Source organism: Pyxicephalus adspersus, chromosome 4 (genome assembly GCF_032062135.1).
Source record: "Pyxicephalus adspersus chromosome 4, UCB_Pads_2.0, whole genome shotgun sequence".
Taxonomy (NCBI): domain Eukaryota; kingdom Metazoa; phylum Chordata; class Amphibia; order Anura; family Pyxicephalidae; genus Pyxicephalus; species Pyxicephalus adspersus.
The window spans coordinates 34661260-34677491 of record NC_092861.1 but is presented as its reverse complement, the minus strand read 5'-3'; the positions used below and the strand labels follow the sequence as shown (position 1 = coordinate 34677491).

At 38.5% G+C, this 16232-nt stretch overlaps 1 protein-coding gene across 1 annotated transcript in view; it reads right to left on the bottom strand.

Moving 5' to 3' along the window:
* Nucleotides 1-16232, bottom strand: part of FARSB (phenylalanyl-tRNA synthetase subunit beta) — a 40284-nt gene that overhangs the window by 10744 nt on the left and 13308 nt on the right. The window contains exons 14-16 of the mRNA XM_072407867.1: nt 15784-15876; nt 12028-12145; nt 7824-7976 (exon numbers count right to left, since the gene is read on the bottom strand). Coding sequence (XP_072263968.1) covers nt 7824-7976; nt 12028-12145; nt 15784-15876 — 364 coding nt within the window. The remainder of the gene's footprint in view (nt 1-7823; nt 7977-12027; nt 12146-15783; nt 15877-16232) is intronic.

Genomic DNA, 16232 nt, shown 5'->3' with positions numbered 1-16232 from the left:
CTTGGCAGTGAGGAGGCGAGTGTACGAGCGCATATGACTCCAGCCCGCGGTAAACCGGCTCGATATAACGGCGCGAAAGTACGCGCGACCAGCGAGCGCGGATTTCATTGATAAATTAGGCCCAATGTGACAGACTTGGGCCTGGTAGACTGGTTGCTCAGACTTGCAAAAGTGTCTACTGCAGAAATGCTACCTACACTGCCAGGTATTTAATACTGGCCTTACCCCGTTGCCTCCTTCAGCAGCACAGATTTGTTTTAGGGTGACTAGACAAAAAGGTAGCAAATAATTTTCCTACCACTTCACAAAATGTAAAAAAAAAAAAAAGTAGGTCTTTTCTGTCCCCCACTGTGCTTAGAGGAACTGGTCACCAACCAGACTTAGAACACAGTCTGGAAATCAGGAAATCAGTGGGAACCACCACTGTATGCCATGTTCATCAAAACTTCAGACAGTTATCTGTCTGGTTAAAGTGATAAAATCTTCCTGTAGAAGTTAACAGCTTTGCTTCCCTCTCACAGCTCTCTAGCAAACTCTAGGTAGCAGCAGTGGAGCGCTGTGTAAAAATCAACTTATATTTTATATTTTTTGTCTGTGGCTACGGTATGTGTGAGATAGAAATATTGACGTGGTTGCCTTTACTCTCCACACAAAGCAAAGTGAAATTAAATGAAGGTGCCAACTTCCTACTCCAGGAGACAGAGATTCATGGGCTTTGAGCTGCCTCTTTGTAAATAAATGTAGCATCATAAATAAACTAAAAATTAGTTTTTATTTCAGTTCTTCCTAAATAATAAGTCATGATAAAAAAGTATGTAAAAAGTTTACCTACCATTTATAGCTTAATATTACAAATCAGCAGGCATACGTATGATAATAACATTACTTCCCTATTTAGCTTTACTTATTGTACATAAGAATTGCTTAGAAATGACAGAGGTGTGAGGTCCTGTAACACCTAATAATTGCTGTGTAGTTAGATGCTTTAACTCATGCTGGTAATATATGAATTCTTCCAGCTCCTCTATAATCGTAACAGTACCAAACACTGGACCTTGCAGTTATTTACATTCACAACTAAACTCTCTGAAAGCTGGCAGAGAAGCAACTATGTGACCTCGCACCTGTTGGTCAATCATGACAATTTTTACACAATTTCAACCAGCAAAAGGACTAAAGGATGAATGCAACCTACTGACTACAATTTCCATCAATATTGTCAAATTATCTAAGCCTATGTATATGGATTTCCATTTCCTTGCATTTAGTTAAGTTTTTACGTGAAAAGGATAACTCTCCCATCCTAGAATGATTGCTACAGTTAAACTAAGAAGTCATAAATATTGGTGAGAGAACATGATCGCCTTTAAAATACTTGCTTTGGTGATGACTTAAAAACCTACCTTAGTTATCTGGGGAAGGAGTGGGTAGAAAAAAAGGTTTTCCTCCAGATTGCTGACCCCTCACCTTGGAGAATAAGTTTGGAGGTACATTAGAACCACTTACCCAGGGAAATAACACAGGGATGGTGGTGAACATCATTGTTCATTGTAATTGATGTAGATTTCCAATGCTGTAACATTTTTAATGGTAAGTTTATTAGAATATTTTTTCTACTGTGTGTATATTTTTATTTAAACCCCCATTCTGTGGATGGGTAAGAGGTACTATGTACCCCAGTACTCATTCTCCTGGCAGAGAGGGATGTTACACTGTAACACTGACAAATGGCTACTGGGAACTAATGCTTTTATAATAGGATTTTGTGATCGTAAGCTTTTGTGATAATTCAAGATTACATGAGCTAAACTTTGACTGCTTCTCTTGAAAAAGTAGAACAAAATCCCAAACCAGGCAGAGATAAAGAGTATGCTGTACAGAGCAGGTACAGATAGGTGTGGTATAAAACTAACAAAACTATTATTAATCCAATATACAGTGCAGATTAAAGGCACTGGTTATACCACACAGAGACCCCACAGGGAGCTAGTAAAGATCCATCAAACTGTGTCTACAGTCATGCAAAATCTCCAGCTGGGATAACATAATTGAATGCTTTAGACACCAATTAATTTTCTATTCTTGGTTTCACTAGCTTTTCTTAATTATTATTTAAAGGTCTCTCTGCATTTCATGCCTGCTTAGAGGGCCTCAGGATTTTACAGGGAAAGTAGAAGTTGCAGGTGCAGCTAATATCAGGGTGCCTGCTGGCTCCAGTAAATCGGGATACGCTTAATGCATGAGGGGGTGCCACCCAGCCTGCTAAAGAACATTGCACATTACCGTGTAAGGGTGGAGGGCTTACAATTATCTACACTTGTGTCAGCAGGTGCAAACACCTTTCATACACCTGTACAGTTGTTTCAGTAAGTCAATTGGAAAATGTTAGGATAAAAAGGTTTAGGCATCTAAGCAGGTTATCCACCAGTCAATATTAAATAGTGCACCCAAAAGGGATATTAGGGTAAGGTCCTACCTGCTGAAACCATTGTTACCAGCATAAGTAAGGGAAAATCTCTTTTACTGCTATTAATTAAGGTAAAACAGCCAAGAATTCCAATCCTTCCACCCTATATCCAAAACTGGAAAAAGGGATTTCTGTGCATATTTGAACACCAGTTTCTACAAATCTGCACTTCTGTGCTAATACAGGATGTTTCCTGTTGGTAAAAATTGTTTTACTTATAAAAGTAATTGCATATGAAATACATGTTTTTTTATAGGTAATATTGTTCATCAAAGAATTTAATTTTGTTTTTGATATATGTATATTTGCAACAGTGACCATAGGCCTTTTTTACTTTCTTTTCTTTTTATTTTATGTTTGTCTGATTCCTTTACTTTTTGTGTCTGATAAAACATAATGCCCCCAGAACAAAAAATTGGGGGTAAATCTGTCAAATGAAGCATCAGATAGCTGCAAAACCTGATGCGTGTTCCAATCTTTCACTATCCTATTCAAAACAAAGAAAACTTTTAGGTAAAAATATACTTTATAAATAATTTATCCTAAATGCTCTTGGTAAGATAAAGTTCTGCAATTGTCACAATCTTTTTTATTGGCAATACCCTTAGTTATAAATAAACCACTATTTAAGAAAGTTTAATGTTATGATATTTTATTACATCATGCATTACTATAAATGTACACCGATGTGCCCAAAAAATTAATAAATACAGTTCCAAAGCTGATCTTTGGGCAATTGATTATCTAGTGGTGGGCCCTTTCAGGATACAGAAGAGGAGTCTGCAGCAATGATGGCAGTGTGAAGGAGCTACCAAGGACCAGCTGCTGCAGGATTGTCTACAATGCTGGATCAGCGGTCCCCTGGATATAGGGTCAGCAAGGGACCTGAAAGTGCACTTAGGTGAGTAAATCATCCTTAACAAGATAAAATAAAAAAATAAAAACATGCAGGTTTAGGAATGTGGGAGGAGGTTTATATTTGGCAGTACATGAGTTTTAAACTATAAAAAGTGGTTTTAATATCCATTTTGCTTCCATGTCTGTTTATCACAAATTACTTTTGTGGCTCTGCAGGGCAGGAGAGCTAATGTAATTCATAACAAGCAGTTCCTGGAGATCTCAGCCTTGCTGATAATAATCCAATTCCCTAATAGAATAAGACAACAGCTTAAACACAGCTTGAGTTACAGTGATTGCTCTTGCAAATCCCAAGCCAAGACATTACAATTTCACTGTGCTAATTTTTCACGGCTCCTGCCCAAAGAGAGGAGCAGAGGTTGTGACCCGGGTCAGGTGCACACTCCCTGTGTGTGTTAGAGGGACAGAAGGTGCGTGGAAATCAGAATATTATACATATGCTTATAGACACAACAGCTGTAAACATATGGGGATCAGTGGGCTAAGCTAAAGCGCAACATAGCCCAAGAAATCAAGAGCAGCTAATGTGTACATTTACATTCCGGCACATCAACAGCTCACATCCTTCTGTTACAATCTCTGGAGCGTGGGCAGGCTGAGGCCATATATATGGTTATCTATTAAGCACTTCAGTTTGGTTTCTGTCCAAAAATGTTACCAGTTTTGTATTTAAACTCCAGCATGACATGATAATGAATGTCACCAAACATTGATTTAAGTTTTGGGTTGACACTGGCCGGGAGTATTCTTCTCAGTAAGTTCTATGGCAACATTTTTGCACATTGGGTCTGATTTATTAAAGCTCTCCAAAGCTGTAGAGGATACACTTTCATCAGTGAGGCTGGGTGATCCAGCAAACCTGGAATGGATTTCTTCATTCTATTCTATTTACTCTTTTTTCTAGCAAATGTTTTGAATCCTGGACCAGGTCCATTCCATATTTGCTGGATCACTCAGCTTCACTGATGAAAGTGTATCCTATTTTCCCTCACTCCCTGTTTAGTGTATAGGATAATAAGTGAAAGAAATCTCTCTCTCTCTCTTTACACTATAAAAGCTGCACCTAGAGCAATGAAAGCAAAGCCTTGTAAGAAGTAGCACTGGTTCTGCATATTGGCATTTTATTAAAACATGTTAGGATGTGTAATATTAAAAACAGCCAGAAGATTGTCTAAGCAGTGGAAATGTAAATATTACAGAAAACACACTAACATATTATTACAGCACCACTGGGTAAACAGATACAGTACATTGTTCAATAGATTTGTGAGTATCTACGTATATACGAGGGGGTGCTGAGAAGTTCCTGGCTTTGCCTCCTTCCGGATGAAATAGAAAAATGAGTGTGGGGTATATGAAAGCCTAATATCTTATTATATAACCGTGCAAATATCAGGTCTTTGCAATTCTTAGAACTGTTTTTCCTTTTAGTAAGAAGCTGTGATGGCAGAGGCACAAGCAAGTTTCACGTCATTGGAGTTACGAGCCCTCATGAAGTTTTTGTTTCTCCAGGGAAAGTCAGCAAAGGACATTCACACTGACATGTAACAAACACTGGGGGAGAATTGTCCTTCCTACAGCACTGTCAGAACCTGGATATCTTGTTTCAAGACTGGGCATTTCACCGTTAAAGATGAGCCCCGCAGTGGGCACCCCCCAACCTCAACTGATTTGGCAACCTGCGATGCTGTCCTTGAGCTGATTATTGAGGACCGGCGAATATCCACAAAAAAGATAGCCCAGATATTTGACATCTCACGGGAGCGTGTCTCTCCTAGACATGTGCAAGCTTTCAGCGAAGTGGGTGTCGAAATGTTTGAACAGTGATCAGAAAAACCAACGAGTTGAACCATCCAAAGCCGTTTTGGCCCATTTTGAAGCTGCACAGGACTTTTTGACTAGGTTAGTGACGGAGGATGAAACCTGGCTCCACATCTATGATCCTGAAACCAAGGAACAGTCAAAGCAATAGCACAAGAGCCGGTCCCCGAGACCAAAGTTCCGAACCCAGAAATCTGCCAAAAAAGTCATGGCGTCCATTTTCTGGGACAAATACGGTATTCTGTTGGTAGACTACATACCCCAGGGCTCTGGTATCACCGGACAGTATTATGCTAACCTCCTGGACCAGCTGAAGGAGGCAATTAAGACGAAACACCGTGGAAAGTTGACCAAAGGGATCCTTTTTTTGCAGGACACTGCACCTGCGCGCACACGTCCTGGCCCCTTCGGACTATTATCTGTTCCCAAATCTGAAGAAACTCCTGAAGGGGCAACGTTTTGAGGACATTTCTGACGTCAAGGATGCTGCTGAGAGCTGGTTTGCGGGCCAACCAAAAGGACTTTTATTTGAACGGTCTGGAAAAGCTGCAACTACGCTGTACCAACTGCATCAGTCTCGGGGATAACAAAAAATGTGTTATTTCATAACTCTGGCTCTCTTCTTTCTGGGCAAAGCCAGGAACTTCTCAGCACCCTCTCATATATTTAATGCTGGGACATGCATCACATTTCCTGTCATTTTCTATGAGCTGGTATTTTGTCTGCTTTTTTTTTTCTGCTGTTTTAAAAAGGTGCAATATTATTTAGATTTTTTATAATAAACATTTTTTGTTTCTGGCTACCATATTTTCTAAATTTTTGAACCACAAAAAGAATACAGAAAGTCAGATTGAAGTCAAAACTGCATACTTGTTTCTAGTCAGTGCCCAGAAGATATTGAAGCTTCTGTATCAGCATTACAGATATACACATAGCATTGCCCAAAGGAGATTCTTACAGTAGGTTTTTCCATACTTTCTCATTACAGTGGATATAATTTATTTGGGTTGTTTAGGTAGGATCTCATATCACATACTGTAATTGTTAATTTGACTTGGCATAGTTAGATCTATTTTCAGACTGTCATAAACAGGACAGGGAACATACATTTTTGTGTATTTACCATATATTGCAGAGGGCAAACATACAGAAACTGAATTAGCAGAAGGCAAAGGTATTGCCTCAGGTTTCACTTCAGATGATTTTTTCCAATTACGGACTTGTCATGCCCTGTTTTGCACAGTATTGCTGTGAGGAGGCGGCTATTTGGCCAGAGGCAGGGCTTTGCTTCCCTATATCATAGCTTCAAGGAAAGCGAAAGGTGAACGGCACAATAGTGACATCACCAATGTATCTGGGACTAGCAGTTACAGGTAGCAATGCCTAAGGCTACATACACATATCAGATGATTCTCGTCCGATTATCGTTTAAGGGCTAGTATCAGACGAGAATCTGACGTGTTTAAAGCGGCCGTCCAACGTCATTCATGGATCTGTCCTGGCGGATCCATGAACAATTGCAATACATTTGAAGGTGGGAGAGCGCAGCGGGTGCCGCTTGCTTGTCCCCCCCCCCTCTCCTCTTCATAAAGCAGAACAGCGCTGTATGTTAAGCGCTCATTCATGCATCTTTCGGTCTGTCAGGATTCTTTCTAACGACAAAAGTCTAACGTGTGTACATAGCCTTAGATGTCACACTGCAGATACACAGCAGAAACACATCACATAACAGGAAGTACACTTCTTCAGGATGAAGACAAAGATACATTTTTCATGGTAATGCTAATGCACAATTTACATTCTAATCCCCCCCCTCTTCAGTTTTTTTAGTTCATGCCCACTTTAATGTACTTTAATTGATAAAAATTAAACCTTCAGAAATGTTAGGGTTATACTGCAACACAACAAGGGGAACAGGGTTTACTGAAACCTAAAGCCAGGCAAATGTTTGTAAGACAAAGCACACATGGAACAGATATTTCAGGTAGAAGAAGTCTAGCAATTAAAAACTGCCACAGTCACTTCTCATCAGTATGTCATAGGTGAGCCAGGAACAAACTTGGCTCCTTTGGCTGAACAGGGCCTTCAGAATCAGTACTGCACATCAGCTGCTCATTGTAAAGAATGAAAGTGTAAACCATATATTTATAGTTTTAAAATTACAGTGGCAAAGAGTTAGAGCCTCTGTCAGTTTTTCATGATATTGTTGAGTTTTTACTTCACTTTTGTCCCAGTGACAATTGCTTTTTTAGACTGCATATGAGGGAGAACCTGCAACCAGAACATGTTCTCATGCTATGCTAAACAAATGTTTTTTCTGTTACTATTGTAGTTGGAGAATTTTCCTTACTTAATCTGTCAACAAAGCATAGTGTGTGAGGTTGATAACTCTTTATTCAATGCTTTCTTCACTGTATACAAAACTAAAAAGAATAAATGCCTGCACATACAAAAACACAATATTTTTTATATTAGACCAGAGATTCGTTCATAATGAATGTATTTGTGCACTGTAAACATTACATGAGTTGTATGCTAGCTTTGCTCAGCTGCTTTTATATTTATGTATATTGTGTGGTATTAAACAGATTTTAGGTAGTGATTAATGAGGTCTCACCTTCTGCAGCCTTGATTTGGTAACCTTTCTCTGTGTTGGGACACACCGCCAACAACTGCATGACCCGATCCAGCAGTCCATGTATCACCTCAAAGCCAGGGCTTTTATTGTAGTACACAGCGCATAGGTGTCGGTGATTCCGGGCTCCAACATCTGGAGAAACAACGTTTTCAAAATAAACATTAATTTGGTTGAATGAAATAATCACCAGGGTAAAAAGAAAATATATAAATAGATTAATAACATTATTTAAAGTAAAGAAAGCATGTATAAAAATTATAAACCTTTACTCAGAATTGGTTTTGTATGGTCTAAAAATTATGGGTGGCTTCTAGTTAGGTTTAGCAGGGAGCATGGTTCACTCTCATTGGACTGGTGCCAATAAGCATGTATGGGAGGCACAGATACCTTTTCACACTGTTGTGTTAGGAAAGGTACCGTGTCTATTGTCATTACCAGAAACTGGTTCTTGAGTTATTGTTTCCAAAGTTAAAGCTGAACACAAGGCAAAACATTTTTCACCCTTGCAGTGCATTCCCGTCCCCACCACAAGGATTCATTGCTTGTTTATTCTAGTGAATGTTGCTGTAGGAGTAAAACATTTCTTGCTTTTGCAATGGGTGGCATTTGATGCCCAATGCTACTGGTTGTGGGCAGGGCCCTTCTGTAGTCGGAGTGGCTAGGCAGCAAAGCTTATAAAGAGGCTGCTAGAAATTGATTTTGTGAAAAGAAGCAAAGCACCAGCTGCTGCTATGAAGCATAGGGTAAGTATATCTTTTTTTGTATAACCTTTTAGAGGAAACAAACAACAAACATCTACAGTAGGGGCTGCATGGTTACAAATGAGTTTTGCCCCGGGTTCAGATTTAACTACTGGAATCTGGTTTGAGGTAAAATCATTCCCTGTCTCCTGAGAATAATACATGACTACAAATATTATTCTAATTTTACTTGGATCCTGGGGATCATGCACAAGGGGTGCTAGCTTTTAGTGAATAGGAGCCAATATCCTATGTATCCTATGACAAGGACTTCGTGCTAAGAAGTTGTTTCAACTTGCCCAACTAAATGTCAGACATTCAGCAGACTTCTGTGGTACATTATCATAGCAAAGCATTACTGCAATGATGTTAGGCATGAATACTGCAGCTTTGCAGCCTTGTTGCCAATTTATCCAAAAGCAATTTTAAAGAAATATACTGTAGTGAAAGCAAATGTATTATTTAATATTTTAATATTCAACTTTTCTGTGAAACAGAGAATATCAACCATTAACGTAAATCTTCTCCTTGATAATGTTCATTTATGCAAAATGTACATTAACTGAATAAGATGGGGATAAAAATTAAATACAGAGGTATCCAGCAATGTTTATGCATATAGCAGAATATAGGATAATTAACAGTACAGTTGATTATTAAGGCGATTGCTGCATTATATGGTAATGATTTCCTTTTATCAGACATCCATTAAAAAGCTGACCTCAGGAAATAAGGAATATTTTTAGCCGAGTGTTTTTATAAGGTGAGGAATAAGCTGGCCTGGGGAATTTTGGTCATCTCCTCCTCCCTCCATTAGGCATGTTTATGCTCATGCATCTGAGTCCACCTATAGTATGTGTATTTTAAAGCATAACTGTGCATGTAGTAAATAAAGAAAATGGCTTCACAAGTGGTAACCAGTATGATCTAGACAAAGAGAAGAGGATTACAGGAGAATGGCGTAAACAGTAGACCAACAAGATAAGGGAAATCACAAATGAGATGCAGATTTGGTCTTTGTAGAAGTAAGGGAAGAAATTGGGAACAGACCCGAGAAAGCCGCAACCCAGCTGTACAATGTCAAGCTTCAAAAGGTCTGTATCTTGAGCGTACCCAACATGTCCGGAGTTTGGGGGCCCAGAGCACTTCAAATGTTCACAAAGCAAGCAATGCCCTTCACTATACAAATACAGTACATATATTTAGATGCATTGAATGTATGAATACAAAGGAGTTGACTTACAAAAAAAAATGTGTGCTAAAAAAAGGAAAGCTAAGGACACAACCTATTTTAAGATTTAGAGGGTTGGAACCACTGCTAGGTTTTTACTACTGTCTGTGTGCCCATTGGGAATATGTTTAATCTTCTATACAGTCCCAATTACCTTACTGGGAATAAAAGTGAAAATGACAACTGTCTAAGAGGGGATATCAGTTACAATGAAAAAAAAACTTTTGGCTTTAAATATACTTTTATGCAGAAATGACTATTTGGCAACTCATATCCATGAGAACCTATGTAAGCCAATAAATTGTGTTTGCTTGCTATGGGCTATATATACCTTGTAAATATTCACTTCTCTCTGCTGCACTGTAAGGTTCCAAGTGAACAGGCCAGGCCTCCATGGATAACATTCATCCTAGGTTTTGCTGACCCCTGGTGGTAAACAGTAAAAAGCACGGCTACAATGACCAATAAGGGCCCCTGCTCTTTTCGTTATGATTTGGCTCAATCTACCATGCCAAACAAGTCCACAGCACCAAACAAATCAAGATGAGTATGGCCACCTAATGACCACCAGGACCTCTGTAAAGGGAACGTGGAATGCAATATGCGTATAAAAAATTGAAGAAAAAACAAACAAAGAGTGTTTTTCTGGCATTCCCATTCCCCTTACAGAATTCACATAGAAAAAGTTTGCAACTATGTTCCTCAACCCAAGGATTTAAGTGAGCCCTTTGGAATGTTTAGGGAAATACAACATGTCCATACAACACGTATTTACTAAGAAAAATAAAAAAGTGAAAATTAAACTGAAGAATATTTCTAATGAATGGATGTTTGAAGCCTAATTAACAAAACTTAAAGCTTAGCAGACTAGTAATGTCATGGATGGTGCTGCCCCCCACCTGTCATTATTGGAATGGCAGGAAATAAAAGGAGCATACTCAGCAGAATAAATCATAGTGAAATAAATGGAGACTTCTCAAGCTATGCTATTTAGTTGTTTTCCCTTTCACAAATATTAAACTATAGGCAAACTTCCCAGCTGTAGAATTTATTTTTTATTTTTTTTTTTAAACAAAAGTAGAGAGCTTTTTATGAGGAGATAAAAAGAAAAAAATAAAGACTAAACACACAACAGTCTGATTGTAGTTCAGATTTGTTGTTTTAAATGTCACATTCACTTTGCCATGTATAAAGAAATGTGGTAGAAAATTGTGCATTGGAATGCATTGTATTGCTCAGCCAGCACTATACTGAAATTTTAGAAAATGTAATCTGAGGCCATTGGCAGATCATATAGATACTTTGTATGTATAAAATTAAAAAGTATCTTCCCCACCCCTTCTGAAAATAAAATATATTGCAATGGGAAGAAACAAGGCTACATTTCCTATATGGTATGGTTTGCCTTTTTTTTTTGGTTACCTTTGGATAAATTCAGCGTTGGGGCTGATCCCAGGAGACCACAGGGAAGTAACAAGCTCTCTGTAGCACATGCAGCCATCTCCACTTCCTCTGAAGGCATACTGACAAAATTTTAAAGCGCACCTAAAACTCAGAAATTTCACTTTACATAAAAGGAAAGACAACCCTTTTATGTAAGGTAAAAATTCTGTTTTTTTTGTAGTGCAACTTAAAAAGGGTGCAGCACCACCCCTCAATTCTCCATTGAATAGGTGATCGAGAATGAATGGGAGCGCAAAGCCTCTCGGGATACCTACAGCACGCATCCCGGGAGGCTCTTGGGTGCTCCTTCTCGGGCATGTGCAGAAAAAGCTTTTTCCTGAAAAGGGGAAAAAAATTGCTGATCTCACGTATGCACAAAGAGATCAGCAATTTTTTTTCCCAAACTACGTCACCTGATCTCTCGCGCCAGCGTCGGGTGACAGAGGAAGAAGAGGCAAAGATGGTGGCTCGCCGGCCTCGATGGAAGAGTAAGTGGATTTTTTTTTTGTTTTGTGCACTTTTGAGTTTACTTCCTCTTTAAGTCTCATTTACACATGTATGTTACTGCAATGGGTGATAACACATCATATATATCTCCACAACGCATTTACCGTACAAAAAAAAAAAAAGGCAGCACATAATTTTTCTCACGGAGGTATGTTAAAGACCAACTAAAAGGGGCCGCAATTTGCATGAATACACATAAATAATAACAGGCATAAAATCTCTATGTACATTGCAGGGTAGAAGATGACTAACTGGCGTTTACCTCTAGAAGAGTCTTTAGTCACCACATCCGAGATCTCAAACAGTTTCAAAGGGAGCGGCATTTTACGGTTGGCAGCGATGGTTTTCAGTAAGCCCGGGAGTAAGGTTGTACGTGCCACCTAACCAATGAAGATGTAGGAGAAAATTAGAGATTTGTTACATGAACATACAACCAAATGTTACAGACCAATCAACAAGGCTGTCCTCACTTTTCAGACACACTAGTAACAATATTTAAAATTAAAAGTAAATAATAATTGTAATAAATATTAAATGATCCAGTTACTAGTTCTGCTTTTTTTTCTTTCAAAAAAAGGGCTCTGACAACCTGTGCATTCTATTGCAATCTCCATACTTGCCATAATACCAATGCTAAATGACTAGATTAATTAACCAACATTGAAATGTTAACTATGCTTTGTCCAAGTTCTAGAAATGGTATTGTGACGTAACACCATCAGAATGAAAAAAGTTTACCACCACCCTTATAATTTTTACAAAGTCCCCATGATTCCTACAGTCAGGAAAACAGACACAGCATTTCTCTGCCTGTGCAGACAACAATATGTCCCTGTGGGTTCCCATTAGATCGACTAATTTGCATGCTTATGCTTCCAATTCAAAAACAGAACCAATATAAATAAGTTGAATTTACTGATGCAAACAGATTTGTTGCTAGCCCAGGTTGGACAGTAAGTACCCGCTACCATCGCTATGTATTGTTCAGACTCCTGAATGCAGTGCAGAGAAAGATATACAGCAAGTTAAACAGCCAGAATGTTTTAACTTTTACTGGACCTACTTATGACCAAAAGAAAGCATACCAAAGGGATAAATGTTTTATTTATTCCACTCTATTCAAAACTTGGAAAAAAACATTTTGGCTGTAGCCGGGAAACAAACAAACTTTATGGAGCCTAGACATTAACTTCTAGAGCAAGGGTGTGCTTTGATATGCAAAAAAAAAAAAACAATTGCAGAGTTTGTCTTGGTCATTAAAGAATTACAAGAGCTTGCAGAACAGCAAAAGATTTCTTCGGAAAGTCATACAAACCGCCCCCCTCCCACCATCAAGCCTCTGTCCTGCACACCATTTGCTGAATTGTTTATTTAACTTTGTAACCCTGTCCTCTAGATGGAGGGACCGATCATATAAGTTGCAGCGAGAGGTCACTTATAATAGCAATCTGGCACTCACTCACTCTACTAGTTAACTACTACTGCAGGGCAATCAGGCTTAATCTGCACTGCCTTGCACAGAGAAGGCAGCCAGGGACACAATCACTTCATAGAAATATACCAGAGGTATTTCTAAAGCTATGAACACACGTTCAATAGTTCTCGCCCGATAATCGGCTCAGGGCTGATATTGGACGAGAATCTGGCGTGTGTACACCACCCGTCCCTTGCACAATCCAAATGCAAGGGAAGGGGGAGAGTGAGTAGCGGGGTGCCGCTCCGTCTTTTTCCCCCTTCCCTCTGCATAGAGCAGAACGGTATTGTATGTACAGCACTCGTTCATGCATCGTGCAGTCCTTAGTTGTTGGAAAGGATTGTGAAAGATCCTTTCCAACGACTATAGTTGCACGTGTGTATGAGGCTTATCAGTTAAATTAGGTAAAATACGATTATATGACTTTTAAATATTTAAAATAAACAAGGGTCAAAAACACTAATATGACTTAAATTAAAGACAATTATTTAGCATTGGTATTAAGGATTATAAGCTCATTAAGGAAGACTCAACTGGTAAAAGCAAACAATGCAATGAAGACAGCATCTTAAAACAAACAAAAAAATGTTTAAGGCCAGGAACAGATATAAGATGAAAACAGGTTCTGGCACTTCATGTGAAGCCATAAAGGTGGAGAGTTACAATAGTTGGAACCTCTTATATGTTAAGCAGCAGCCCAAGATGATTGAATCAGAAGGAAACCTGGTAGTCTGGCCAATGATTGGCATGTGAGGCATGTGAGGCATGTGTGGCATGTGTTTGTCCTTTCCTGAACATCCTGAACCCACTATGAATGTCTTTCTATCATGGGAAATAGATTAAATCAGCATGAGTTGAAAAGCATTGTTCCCCCTTTACAGAAAAGGAGAATATCCTACTTACCAATGGTAAGTAGGATACCTTACTTACAAAAAATGCCTGTAAGTACCTACTTACAAAAAATGCTTCCAGCAAAAAAGAAGAACTTTAAGCTGCATTTCCACATAGCCTGGCAGTTACTTGACATACACTAACTGCCTATTATTGTTCCACTGGTTAGATATGATTGAGAAATGTGATTTCTTACCTACCCATATAATTTAACCTATAAAGGAGATTGTGCAGTCAGGATATGTCATGCATGGAACCCTAAAATATATTAAAGAGTCCACTTACCAAACTAAAGGATATTTAATGGGAACAATAAATGTTAGGAAATGAGCCTATTCTATACTGGGAAAAAAAGAGGTAATATAGCTGTCTTTTCACCAGTTTTGCACCCTTTTTTTCAAAATACTTCATTGTAGATCCACACTATTAATTTCCTGCATTCAATTTATAGACACAGCAAATGCTGTTCACAGATTTTGTACTATGTTATTGTGCACCTATCCTAGTAATTGACCCCTGCACTATATATAAATTAGATAAAGTTACTGCCAAAATTATAGCAGAGGTACGTACCTACACTGTCCTTGAGCTTTACTGTCCACCTCATATTATTAGTAAGCATGCAATGCTTTCCCTTGGAGCATGAGGTATTGTCCATAGGATTACATTTGCAACTTCTAAATGTCCACTGTGGTTTCTTCGGGAAAGTTACAACACAGGGCATCACAACAAAGGTGTTTTATGCATGAAATGATACAGAGGTGTACAAAATCACAGAAGGTAAAGTGAAGTAATTGATCCAAATATATCCCTATGTGCACAGTGGTGCATAGTAGTTATTGGTCTGTAGAAGTTATGTTTCAGTAAAAAAATGAACTCCCTGCAAGAGTAAATTAGAGTGCTCCCTCTAGTGCCCAATCTAAAAAATATTCGGCCCTTTTACCGTCACAATTTTTCATTTTGTGTCTCTTTACTAAATTTTACATTACATTTTAAACCCCAAACATTAATATATCATCTGAAAGAAGAGAGCCTGTAGAATAAAACATTCATTACAATTTTTATGCCCCATAATAATAGTGTATCATTTTAGGGTTTTATCACACCCATAGTTACAGTAAAAATACATTCAGCTTTACTGCACTCTAGCACAATATATTTCCCCCATATTAAAGATGGAGTTGTGTTGGGGTACCTCTTCATTTACAAGCACAGACTGGGCAGAAGCAATCTAAAGCATTTTACAGCCCCCCCCCCCAAAGCACTTTTAATAGGAAGCCAGAAGCAAAAATGCAAACAAACGTAAGGCCGGGAGTTTGTCTACAGGTTGAAGTAGAACTGTCTCATGTTAAAAAATTACTAGCAGGTAGGCTTTACATATTCTGGTGTATGAATATTCTGCATCCTCCTGTAGCACTGTGGTATCTCCTGCTGCTCCCTTCATTACTGCAGGAAAAAGTAGTGACATAAGGGTAAACAGATGGAACCACAGAATGCAGTATGGGATGCAGGGAACTGTTTTTTTTATAGAACTTCCTTTATATACAAAGCATATATGGAACTTACCAATACATTATAAATTCAGTCCTACAATTCTAGTTTAAACGATTGAAGTATATAAAAAATGTGCTGACAGAGTTGTACAAAACAAACCTGGAACTCGGCAGTCTTTGGATTTGCGATGTGGACTGCTTTGGTGGAGGAGACAGAAACACCAAGTTTATCAGCGATGTCATCCACTGAGCACTGCAGACACATAACATGTGGGTTATGCAGGAAAGGTGAATGATGAAAATGAAGGAGAATAGACTGATTTAAAAAGACACAACAAAGAGATATGGTGTGCAGCAACATACACCTATCAAATTTCACCTGTTATCAGTTTTATTTTATTTTTTTTATAAAGAAAATGTGATTTAAAATTAACTGGCCAGGAGAGCCCTAGTGTACCAAGATGTAGGTTTATTGTATAAGATCACATTAGCGGTATAAATGCTTAAAATGTATTGCAAAAATAGATAACTTTGTCCTGTTGCTCAGGCAGTAGTTTGTCACCGATATAAGAGCGTTTTAAACCATTTGCAAGCATTTTTCTCCCCATA